Source organism: Dipodomys ordii, unplaced genomic scaffold (assembly GCF_000151885.1).
Source record: "Dipodomys ordii isolate 6190 unplaced genomic scaffold, Dord_2.0 Scaffold1, whole genome shotgun sequence".
Taxonomy (NCBI): domain Eukaryota; kingdom Metazoa; phylum Chordata; class Mammalia; order Rodentia; family Heteromyidae; genus Dipodomys; species Dipodomys ordii.
Genome location: NW_012267217.1, coordinates 3,481,397 through 3,494,498, shown reverse-complemented (window position 1 = coordinate 3,494,498; position 13,102 = coordinate 3,481,397). Strand labels below are relative to the sequence as shown.

The 13,102-nt window shown below is 43.0% G+C and overlaps 1 protein-coding gene across 2 annotated transcripts; it reads left to right on the top strand.

Annotated features, from left to right (window-relative positions):
- Positions 1-225: 225 nt before the first annotated feature.
- Irg1 (immunoresponsive 1 homolog (mouse)) lies at positions 226-8,337 on the top strand. 2 transcript variants are annotated; one of them, XM_013029568.1, is made up of 5 exons: positions 227-255; positions 3,155-3,316; positions 4,009-4,098; positions 5,590-5,795; positions 6,584-8,337. In XM_013029568.1, the coding sequence occupies exons 1-5, from the start codon at positions 244-246 to the stop codon at positions 7,578-7,580; spliced, it is 1,467 nt and encodes a 488-aa protein (XP_012885022.1). In that variant the 5' UTR covers positions 227-243; the 3' UTR covers positions 7,581-8,337. The 2 variants fall into 2 exon arrangements, with proteins under 2 accessions (XP_012885099.1, XP_012885022.1); XM_013029645.1 differs by lacking the exon at positions 3,155-3,316 and having other exon boundaries at positions 226-255.
- Positions 8,338-13,102: the final 4,765 nt, after the last annotated feature.

Sequence of the window (13,102 nt, the reverse complement as noted above, 5' to 3'; positions counted from 1 at the left end):
TGGGGCTCAACCACTTGAGGCACACCTTAGTCCCTAGCTTCATTGAATTGCTCATGCACTGGTGAATGTAATAACTCATTAGGGAGGAAGTTGAAGAAAGACAAGTTGGAAGGTTTCGAAATGGTGGAAATCCCAGAGAACAAAACTGAAAGGGAATTGGCCTACATGAGGGAAGGGTATAAAGGCAGTCCCTCAACAACAATTCCAGTTCATTCCTGAGCCAAACTCTCCTTCTTGAACAACATGATGCTCAAGGTATTGTGCCTTTTTTATGTGCCTTGCTCCAAATTGCTTTTCCAGCTTACTTCTTCCTTTCTCAGTCTTCTCAGATGTTAAAGCGACCTGTTCTGCTTCAGGTATTGCAACTTTTCTCATAGCTTCTGGGCTACTTAATTAACTGCTTATCCATCTTATTGGCCTTCTACAATAAGAGGCATGATTCTGCTACATAATACCGGGAATAAATGGTGTATAATACTATGAATTATTGTAGACTTGTGGGATTTGAACCTCTTGGTTTTCTATCTGTCCTTGATGACTTTTCCATGCTCCGTTGCGAATGATCTGTTGGCTATGTAGTCTCTGAGAGCTTTAGTGAGTAAAAAGTGGTTGGACAATTAGCATATTTTGCACAGTGAGTTCACAAGAACTCTTGCCATTTATTTATTAGAGCTCTACATCTTGCGCTTTAATCCGTCTATTTGTCACTGTATTTTGCTAAAAAAAAAAAGATTCATATGCCACAAGAAAGTCAAGCAAACCAGAAAGAGATGTTAGATGTGAGAGTGTCACCCGTAGACAGCAGAGTAGCTGAGTTCATTTCCCTCTTCCTCCTTCTTCCTCCCACCCATCTTTCTTTTTGTCCTTTCTTCCACAGCCAGGGAGGGGCCCTTTGTCTTCTGGCTCATGAGTGGTACTCAGAACTTGCCAGGGGATCCTTCATGAGCCCCCAACAGCATGGCCTCCAGTAGATCGTGGGTGGGTTCATACTGGAGTGCCTCACCTGATTCCCAGGCACATATCAGTCCTTGAAACTCTGGGCTGAACTTGGCAGATCATCAAGACAGTTCGTGTTCCTCCTGTCTTGTTTAGCAGCATTAAAATCGGTGCTATGGTTACTCTCTTCCCTCATAAGAAATAGTCATGCCAGCGCCATTCTCCCTCCGGCCAGCTTTTCTCGTGCGTCCTTCCTCCAAGCTTCCCTCTCTTTCTATCAACCAAAGCTTCAGAGACTCAAAGAGTCATCCATCTTTCAGAAGAAGGGTAGGGATTTCCTGACTTGAAAAAATCTGGAGTCTCTAAGAATAGAACCAGATGATGGTCAGGGTGGAGACTTTTTTCTGGGCACTGGTTCCACCTTTGTAACTTTTCTTTGGCCCTGAGCTCAGTAGAAGAGATTCCCAGCCACCTCAAATCCCTAAACTAGCAATCCCACACCCTGCTCATTTATACTTGTAGATGGGGAATCTAATGCTCAGAAAAACAAAAGAAGTTCTGAAATCATGTCATCTTTAGAGAAAGACAGCTGCTTACATCATATCTTACTAGGGGCTACTACTAAATGGTAGGCATATGCTGAAATACCCCTAAGGTTGAATGGTTTGTATTGATGTGTATGTATGGAGTGTGTGAATGTGTGTGTGTGTGTGTGTGTGTGTGTGTGTGTGTGTGTGTTTAGCAGCCCTCTCAACCCTGGTTTACGCTGCTACCTCTGCCTCCACCCTCATCTTCATCCTCTGCATCTCACATAGCTTATCTCTGGGCTTTCCTAACCAGACCAGGTACCCCAGTTGTCTAGTGGTCCCCATCAGGCTTCAGAAGCATTGACTGCACCTCTAGTCCTTTAAACTCCCTAGCAGCCATGTAATGAAAAGCAAAAAGAGACCAACTAAATTGGTATTTTATTTACCAATCTATCCTAAACATTATCAATATTGTTATCAAATATTAATTCAGTACATAATCCATATTTTTAACTAGTAAGATGTGTTATAGGCTTTCTTGTCAACTAAGTCCTGAAAATTCAAGTGTTTATTTCCCTCTTCTGTCTCAGTTTGGACTGGTCATCTTTCCAAGTGCCCAGCAGCCATAAAGAGGAGTAATGCCATACTACTTACATACATAACACATGCTACATATATAACAGAAGCAACACATTTTTAAAAATCACATAAATGGTTGGGAGTCACAGTAAAGCATTTACCTAGCATTCGATAGACCTGGAACTCATTGCTCAACACCACATTTTTAAGTCACCTAGAGAAGGGCGCAGTGGCTCATGTTTATAATCCCAGCTACTTAGGGGGCAGAGATCAGAAAGATCACAGAAAAATCAACCCAAGCAAAATACGAATGAAATCACTTCTCAACAAAACAAGCAAGGCTACATAGGAGGCAAAGATAAGAGGATCACATTCAGAGGCTGGCCCTGGGCAAAAGCATAAAGCTTTTTATTTTGCTTTGAACTAAAGCAAAATATAAAATCAAGTAAAAGTCACCTAGAGATCTGAATCCAGAAACTGCTATGCGAGGCTTCCCCAAGTTGTTATTCTGGAGAGAGACTAATTCTAGCCATCTAGAGTTAAGGCCAAAGACGTACCTTTGCAACAAGAATCCCAGCTGTCTCTCATGGTCTGCAGACTAACCTTTGGAAATGTAGCTTTAATACCTAAGTGCTCTGATTATGACAGCAGAGCCCCCCACTGGGGGATCTACTCAAGAGCTATAAAAATCAGTGAATTCACTTTGTTAGGTCTCACTTTCCTCACCCAAATGAGACTGATAGCCACCACCACAGAGCCTTGGGGGTGTTCAACAGTCAATGTATTTGAAGTACTCAACACCGTGCCTGGCGCAGTCAGGTAGGCCTCGTGACCAGCCTTCCCCATTGCATGGGTGACATGCCCTCTCTGCTCTCCTTTACTTCTTAGGCTTTCCCCCACCATCACCCGGCATGCTCTGCCGCCACCACATGTCCTCAACTCGCCCCAGGGCAGAACATGGCTCCCATGCTAGTCCACATCCCTGAGCTACATACACAGATTTTTAGAAGAAGTAGAACTACATTTTACCCTTTTCCTCAAGGTTTCCTCATGAAAAGAAGTGTGTGTATTCCAAGTGGGGTGTGTCCTATTCAACCCTCTTCTCTTTGAAGTCTGTCACAGAGAGCTTTGCCAGCCTGATCCACGGCTTGACGGCAGGACACCTGACGGACTCCGTCATTCAGAAGAGCAAGAGGATGATCCTGGACACTCTGGGTGTCGGGCTGCTGGGCACCAGCACGGGAGTGTTTCACAAAGTCAGCCAGTACAGTAAAGTAAGCTCAATGCTTATTCAAAAGATAAAAACAATGTACATGCTTGCCTATGCTGAAGTAGGCCCAGAAGTGTGCACCTCCCTTTATTTACTCTACACTTCATTTTATAAGTATCACTCCATGTATATGGGCGTCATTTCGATTCTCTCATTGATCCTCTCGTCATTACCTGATTTTTAAAATTCATCTACTACCTATATTCAGATGTAAGATCATACACTAGGGCTCACAGTTTATTATTATTACAGCCCAAAGCACAGGCCAGCCTGCAAGTCTTCAAAGCAAAGGTAGCTATTACTACACAGCATTTGTTCATAGAAAGACTTCAAGATTAACTGATCCCGGGCTCTGAACAGAGAGTGGGCCTGGACACAGGACAGAATCATCCACTCTCCATAGAATGGTTAGTCTACACCTCCAGTATCTAACCCCTCTTGGGTTAGATATGTCACAGTGAATTCAAAACCACATCTCTGGAGCACTTCTAGATCATGACCTAGATACAGCAACCTTACCCTCCCGTGGGTAAGGTTGCAAATCTTTGCAGAAGGGACATCAAGACCTCTATCCACCACGTTTTTAAATAAGGGCTATTAATAGATCATCTCCAAGGCTGAGAAATCACTATTGGGCCACTGCCCTAAGACATTTGTGTTGATTCTGCATCACTGATGGGTGTTCTTCTATTGCAGATCTACAGCTCCAATACATCCAGCACTGTTTGGGGTCAGTCGGACTTCAGACTCCCACCCACATATGCTGCTTTCGTAAACGGTGTGGCTGTAAGGATGTTTACATATCTGTTCAACTATTAGATGATTGTTATAAGTTGACAGCCAGAAAATAACCCTGAAGTTGTCTAACTTCCATGTCTTACATAAGTGATCATTGAAATAAGGGAGATGATGAGCCTTTCTTCTCTCTCGTGGAGAAATTCTAGTTTTCATTTCTTTACAATAAGTTGATCCTCTTTGAGTTATGGAATACTGTAAATAAAAGGATGTAGGGTTTTTTTTTCTTTGTGCCAGTCCTGAGGCTTCCACTCAAGGCAAGAGAGCTGTCCTTGAGCCTAGCCTAACACTAGAATTCTATCACTTGAGCCACACCTCTACGTATGGCTTTGTGGTGGTTAATTGGAGCTAAGAGTCTCTGAACCTTTCTGCCCCGGCTGGCTTTGAACCACAATCCTCAAATCTCAGCCAACTAAGTAGTTAGAATTACCAGAATGAGCCACCAGCACTCAACAAGGTTGTTTTTGTTTTGTTTGTTTGTTTGTTTTTAAACTCTCCCAGGTACCTCAAATCTCATCCTTAATTTTTTTTAAGGATCAAACCCAATACCTAGACACAATTTATCCTTAATTCTTTCTGTTGTGGGTACCAGTTGCTTCTCTTCATTGATTTGACAGTATTTATTGAGAAAGAAATAATGGCCATATGGTGTCTATATTTTCTGAATCAAAAGTCAATACTTGTCATCTGATGGGTCATTTTTATGGTTTTTTTCTGTGTGTCAGGGGAAGTATACAAGATATCATTTGGGCACTAACATGTTGGGATTCCTGAGACATTTTTATAGTTTATGAGGACAGTTGATCAAAATATAGAAAGGCAAACCCAGTGGTGCATTCAAAAGTCAATGGCCAGCTAGCTGCGAGAAACACAGTACACATATCAAACTCACATAAAAATCTGTTTTCAAATGAACTGCTAGTAATTTTTTTAATATATGGGAAAAAAACAAATGCCTGGCTTGGTTGAAGGAAAATAAAATCCTATAACAGAAAATAATGGCTTTCAAATACAGCTTAATAGTTCATCTAAAATTGAGAGATCTTGCACTATTCTTGCAGGTGAATGTTTAAAATTACTTCAGAAGACAGACCCACAACAAAGTGTATGGCCTGATATATCATAACTGGAATGAACTTTAGATATGACGTGTTTACAGATGCAAGAGAAGAAGAAAGAGCAGCTTCGCAAGAGAGAATATAGATTTTTTTCAGGGGCTCCAGCCATCTAGGCAAGATCTAAGGTGCTTGAGATTTGTAAGAATCTTTCTAAGGTCTAGCCCTCCTCTAGATAGAGACAGGGTGCCTAATGCCCAGTCCCGTGATTAAGAACCACAGCCAGTTTTCAGGTTTGAACATCAGAGAATCAGTTAAAATAAAGTCACAGCAAAAATGGTTCACTGCTAAATTAGGTCTTTACTGGCCCCAACGCCAATGCATTCAAGTAAATTCTGAAGGGAGTTGTTTGCACCTGTTGACGCAGATTCACTCCATGGATTTTGATGACACGTGGCACCCTGCCACACATCCTTCTGGAGCAGTCCTTCCTGTTCTCACAGCTTTAACAGAAGCCTTGCCTCAGAGTCCAAGGTTTTCTGGCCTTGACCTGCTGTTGGCTTTCAATGTTGGTGTTGAAGTTCAAGGCCGATTAATGCATTTCTCCAAGGAAGCCAATGACATACCAAGGAGGTAGGGAAAGCTCTGCGTTTTATCTACCTGTGAGTCTCTCTGTAGAGCTCGGTTGGTGATGTTCACAAGCGTGCTGACAAATGTATCAGCTCTGGGTGAATACCAACCCTATGTCCATACATAAAACTATGACCTTAGAAGTACAGCATAAAATTCCTTTGAGTTCTGGTCTATCACCCTGGTGTGACCATGAGTACTCTTGAGTCTTACTGACTCCATTCTCAGAACAGAACCTACTCCGATATTCACTAGGGTCCTTCAGCCTAATGAGAACATTTGGAGTACCCCATCCATGACTGTTCATCATGCATATTGTAAATAGCCAAATGCTGGCTATATATTATAGGGCCCAATCAAAGCATTGATTTTGCCTCGTGGGCCTGTGAGGAGAAGAATGTATTGGACTAATGTCTGGTGAACTTCCATAGTTTCTACAAGAGCCTTAATTCTTACTGTTATTTTAACATTCAACAACTTTTACACTTATGGCAATAACTTAAACAGTTCTATTTATAAAGAACTTGCTATTAGATACTACTGTAAAACATATGATTCATTCAAAGTTCCTAAACCCTATGAGGTGAAAACTTTTTATCACAACTTATGTAAGAAAAAAATAATTATTCCAACATATGGAATAACTTTCCTAGGATGACTGCTAATAAGTGTAAAGAAAGGATGAGATTTAAACCAAGGTAGTGTCTTCCTAACTGATGGTCTTGACTGCTGTACAACACTGCCCCCTGGTGGTGCATATTTGTAAGTCTCCAATCTGTATTGCTTTTCAGATTCCATCCCCCCTCCGTGGTAGGAACTTTGGGCAGTGCTGCGGCTGCGTCCAAGTTTTTAGGACTCAGCTTGACCAAGTGCCAGGAAGCCCTGGCAATTGCCGCCTCTTATGCGGGAGCACCCATGGCAAATGCTGCTACTGAGACCAAGCCCCTTCACATGGGCAATGCTGCCAGACACGGCATAGAAGCCACTTTGCTAGCCATGCTGGGGCTCCAAGGAAACCAGCGGGTCTTGGACCTGGAGAGGGGGTTTGGGGCCTTCTATGCCAACTATTCTCCGAAAGTCCTTCCGAGCTTGGATTCTCATACATGGCTACTGGACCAGCAGGATGTGGCCTTCAAGAGTTTCCCGGCACATCTGGCCACTCACTGGGTGGCTGAAGCGGCAGGGGCTGTGAGGAAGCGCCTTGGGCCTCCAGGTGGAATCCTGTTTCCTGCTGACCACATCAAGAAAATTGTGCTCAGGATCCCAGATGTGCAATATGTCAACAGACCCTTCCCAGACTCAGAGCATGAAGCCCGTCATTCCTTCCAGTATGTGGCCTGTGCCATGCTGCTCGATGGCTGCGTCACCGTCCCATCCTTCCACAAACCCCAGATCCACAGGCCACAGGTAAGAGAGCTGCTTGGGAAGGTGGAGCTGGAGCATCCTCCAGACAACCAGCCCAACTTCAACTCATTGTACTGTGAGATCAGTGTCACTCTCCAGGACGGATCCACCTTCACCGAGCGCTCTGATACCTTCTATGGTCACTGGAGAAAACCACTGAGCCAAGAGGACCTAAGGGGAAAGTTCACAGTCAATGCCTCCAGGACACTGTCCTGGGACACTGTGGAAAGTCTTATAAAGGTAGTAGAAAAGCTAGAAGACCTAGAAGACTGTTCTGTGTTGACCACACTTCTGAAAGGATCATCTCCTCCAGAAGAGGCTTCAAAATATCCAGAAGACAATCCTTCCATTGCTCAATCTCTCCCAAGTCTGACCAACATGTGAAGGCCTTTGCATATAAAGCAGAGGCCTGCTGCTCCAACCACTCAGGAACAAAGCAAGGTCAAGTGTACAGATACAGAACAATGTGCGTGCATCTGGAAGTCATCTTGTCCTATAAAATTGTGTGGTATCTTTAACTTACCTTCAAGATACTATTTAAGAAATTATTTTATAAACATTCACAAGGATGAAGTTTAAGTCCTCTGTGATTTTTGCTTATAAAGCTGTGTATATTTATGAACTTCCTGAACCTCAGGGCTCTGGGCTAGACCACAGCAGGTTTCTTATACAATATATTGTTGATCCCTTCCATACTGCAAGAGATGATTTGGCTCCTGGGCATCTACCCAGAACACCATTAGCAGGGATACCATAAAGACACTTGCACATCCATGTTCATTGCTATGCTGAGAGACTAAATGATGTATGTGTTATCACATATGCAGAAGCTAGATCTAAAACACATAATAAACTATACAGGACTCCAGGCATTCACACACGGTGAGGCCAAGGGAGGGCACTCTTAGGGGAGAAAAACAGAGGTGTAATGCCTCTGGGCCTCTGATCATTATAGAAAAATATATATCAAAATGAACTCGAGGAAATGGAAACAAGAGGGTTTTGTTCTCTTTTTTTTGTATTGTGTGTTCATTTTTCTATCTTACAGGGGAGGGTAAGAAAGGTCATAAAAATGGTGGGACATAAGGTGAACAAATGCATCAGTGGGTCTCAGTAGAAACTATGTTGAAAATGGACTATACAACTTGAGGGTGGAGATGGGAGGGGAAAATGGGAGAGAACAAGGAAAAGGAACAAAAGGAAAGAAATGTTCTCATTATCTGTGAAATGTACTCATTCATGCACCCATACCTATTAAGGTACTCATTACTTATGAAACAGTAACACCTCTATACATCACCTTTGTAACAACAACAAAAAAATTGAGATGATTTGGGGGATCTGTGGGTTCAAATCCTGCCCCTTCCACTTAGTACATGGATCCCTGATCATATTACCAAGTATTCTCTGCTTCCTTGTCTCTATCTATAAAATAAAGCATTTTTTAAAAGTAGTTGGGCAGGGGACTTGGCTCAAGTGGTCTAACTCCTGTCCACTAAGTGTGAGTTTCTGAGTTCAAATCCCATCACTGAAAAAAATTAGAAAAAGAAAACAGTAGTATGTCTTAGACAGAGTGCCCTATCCAGAAGGTATGTTCTACTTTCAACTCAGATGGCTGGGATGCTTGGAATCTTGGATAAACAGTAACAAGCCCTTCTTCATGGGAGGACATACAACTCTGTGAACCAGACTAACATTCTTTATTAAGAAGTGTCAAGACAAATTCCTAGCTGGGCACTGGTGGCTCACACCTGTAATCTTAGTTACTCAGAAAGCTGAGAGCTGAGGCTCACACTTTACAGCCAGTCCTGGAGCAGACAAATTGGAGAGATACTTATCTCCAATTATCCAGGGGAAAAAAGTCAGAAATTGAGCTGGGGCTCAAGTGGCAGAGCACCAGCCCTGAGTGAGAAAAAGCCAAGAGAAGCTGGGTGCTGGTGGCGCACGCCTGTAATCCTAGTTACTCAGGAGGCTGAGATCTGAAGATCATAGTTCAAAGCCAGTTTGGGCAGGAAAATCCGTGAGGCACTTATTTCCACGTTAACTATCAAAAAAATCTGGAAGTGAAGTTGTGGCTCAAGTGATAAAGTGCAAACTTTGAGCAAAAAAAGCTCAGGCTCTGAGTTGAAGCCCTAGAATGGTCACACCCACAGAGGAGAGCATAAGAGAACATTACTAAAAATGAAGAGGGCTATTACATAATGACAAAATGTTCAAGTTGCTACTTAACTAAAATAATCTACTGTTAAACAGAACTTATTTGATGGCAGTAGTACTAGGATTTGAACTCAAGTCCTTCCACTTACCTGTCAGGCACTGTAGCACTTGAGCCACACCCCTAACCCCTTTTTGCACTGTTTCTTTTCAAGTACTCTTAACTTTTTACCTGGGCTGGGGATGACTTCAGATCTCCATCTTATGACCCAAGACCTCCAAGTGGAGGTCATCACAAGTATATACCACCATACCTGGCTTTATGTAAATGGAGTCTTCCTAATTTTCTGCTTAATCTGACCCCCAAATCATAGTCCTCCCAATCTCTGCCTCCCCAGTAGCTAAGATTACAGATGTTCACTACTATATTTGGCCTTAATGATATATTTTTAACATTTCTCTCAGCAGCAACAGTTAAAAAAGTAACAATGAATAGATATACTCTGCAATACTTAAACAAAACCAACATATGTTTACATCTATAAAATAGAAAATCTTGCACCTCAAAACTACAGAGTTGATATGTTATATGACTTTACAAAAAATACTAAAGCATAAAGCAGATTTATAAAACTTTTCAAAGAACTGGATGATAAATGGTATTTTCTCTCATCATAATGTAATCAGGTTAGAAATCAATGTAAAGAGAGCTAATTAATGACCTTTAGACAAAATTTAAACATAATTGGTGAACTTTAGATAAAACATAAACTCTGCCAGGCGCTGGTGGCTCACGCCTGTAATCCTAGCTACTCAGGAGGCTGAGATCTGAGGATCGCGGTTCAAAGCCAGCCCGGGCAGGAGAGACCATGAGACTCCGATCTCCAATAAACCACCAGAAAACCGGAAGTGGCACAGTAGCTCAAGTGGTAGAGCGCTCGCCTTGAGCTGAAGAGCTGAGGGACAGTGCCCAGGCCCAGAGTTCAAGCCCCACGGCCGACAAAAAAAAAAAAAAAAAAACATAAACTCTTTTCCTGTCTTAATGTTTCAGAAATTCCTAGAGACAAGCAACCCCTGACAGCTCTTCAAACCAACAGCTGGGAGACACTTGCTTAGGAACAGCCAGGATGGCCTGACTAGCATCCCTTGTACCCGCTGAGCTAACTGAAGGCAGAGCACATGCAGACAGGATGTCTATGTACAGGGAGAATTTAAGGCTCCTCTGATAGGCTCATAGGCCATCTATGTACACCTAAGCCACACACTGAAGCCAAGAAGAAAGCCGAGAGTGGAAAGGGGAAGAGAGATGAGCTCGCCACACTCCTCTCCAGTGACAACTCCTTCCTCAGATTCATCTACTGGGACGGTTCTCAGCAAATGCGCGAGAGACATTTTGCTGGAATATTATAGATAAAGCTGAACCCTCTTGCCTTTTCCTTCCATGGAGAATGAACACTGCTTTGGAGCTTCTCTGTCCTTGAGGAAGCTCTGAATATTAGCTTGGGGAGCCCTAAAGTCCAATCATGGTGGAACATGTTGACTTTTCTCCTTCCATTTTTTCATCTCCTTAAGTTATGTTAACTTACATGCAAACAAATGAACCCCCAACAAGGATCAGGCTGAGCTGGGTGCCAGTAGCTCAGACTTGTAATCCTAGCTCCTCAGGAGGCTGAGATCTGAGGATCACAGTTCAAAGCCAGCCTAGTGAGAAAGTCTATGAGATTCTTGAATGCACTCATTATCTGGCCCATGTAATTGTAACTCCTCTGAACGGTATTCTCACAATAAAAAAGAGAGAGAGAGAGAGAGCTGGAAAATAGAGTACTTGCCTTGGGCAAAAGAGCTCAAGGACCCTGACCACCAGGTAAAATCCCACTGAGACTCAGATGGAAGCTTCCATTTACAAAGAGCCTCGTTCCAGTTCCTACCCTCGGCACACATCAGAGTGCAGTCACCAGACACACTTCCCAGCTCTTCAGAAGCACCAGTCTGACTATTGTGTATGTTTAGGGATCCCCAAGACCACACACCCCTGCAGTGCTTCACTAAAAAGATTCAGTCCTCGAGGCTCAGGCTACTTACAATGAAAGGAACATGACAGAATCAACAAGAGAAAAAGACACAGGCAGGGGCAGGAAAAATCCAAGCATACTCCCTCCCCTGAGAAGATATATCCAGCACGTTCCTTTTCCCACATGTGAGGGTTCAGTTGCATGCATGCAGCGTCTCTGCATTAGGGAGTCTTGATACACACAGTTTTTATTAGGGGCACAGAAATAATTAGAATTCCAAACTCAAAGAAGGAAAAGAGGTGTACAGCTTAAATCACACTGTTTGCAGCCGGCCAGTCTTTTTGGTCAGGGAGTGGCTGTGTACCAAGGTCCCAGACACTGGCCAAGGGCCAGCCCTGGAAGCAACTTTGTCATACAATGAAGAACTGAAGTGATTCTAACCCAGCCCCTTAAAACGAAGATAAGAATTGGGAAGGCATTTTGTGAGTTATATTTTATAACAACTTCATTTGCCAGACGTTGTCAATAACAGATATTAATCATAATCAGGTAAGTTCCCTATGAGGGGCCTAGGGACCACTTCAAGGACCATGATAGTGTATACAGAGAAACATCTTTAAGGATGCTGGATAAACGGCAGGTTGTCTCAGGGCTGGGAAGGTGGCTCAGTGGTAGAGTGCTTGCCTTGCATGCATAAGGTCCTGGGTTCAATTCCTCAGCACCACACAAGCAGAAAAAGCCAGAAGTTGTGGCTGGGTAAACAACAGGTTGTCTCGAGGCTGGGAAGGTGGGTCAGGTGGTAGAGCATTAGCCTTGAGTTGAAGAGCTGAGGGACAGCACCCAGGCCCAGAGTTCAGGCCCCACAACTGACCAAAAAAATGGCAGGCTGTCATTAAATTTGACATGTTATACTGAGGATGTACTATGTGACAAGGGATGCAATTGGTGACAGAATAGTGAACCAAATAGGCAAAACCTCCTGCTCTCCTGAGGTTGCAATCTAGAGTGAGTAAGACACTAAGCAAAAGACAAAATAGGATGAGCAAATCCCCTTTGCCTGATCTTGGTGGCCTCTGATTTCCACATCCCTGCCCTGATAGGAACGCCAGCTTCCGAGCGCTGAGTGGGGTTGATTGATGGAATGAGCGACTTCTGCATCTCTCTGGGCTGGCATAAACAATATGGCTACAAAAGGCCTCCGACTCTGCAGAAATACAACCATCCTGCCAATTGTAGAACCCGTCTCCACAGAGACCAAGACTATAGGGAACCCAAGGTAAGGACAAAGTCATCAGAAGACACATTGCTCTTCCTGCTAGCAGAGTTTATCATGTACACAGTTTATTTGCATGTGTGTGTGTGTGTGTGCACATGTGCGCGTGTGCCCACACACTCACAATCTCTTCCCACCAACATGGAATCCACCCCCCCAAAATGAAGATGGTCACTTATAAATCACTTGGAAATTGTTTCACTCATTTTTTCTTCCCCAACTTTATGAAAAAAGAAAGAAAAACTAGTGCAGGAATGGTGATAATGGCACAAGGATCCAAAGAAAGTGAATGTTTCATAGGCAACTACTCCAGTTCCTGATGCACCTGTGGAGTATATCACAGGAATTTATGATACAGAGCTTTAAAAAAGTGACATTGCTTTATCTGAATCCAAATCAACACAAAATAAACTAAAATTAGCTTAGCTATCTAATTCATTTGTAAAAACAGAAGTCAAAATTCAGAC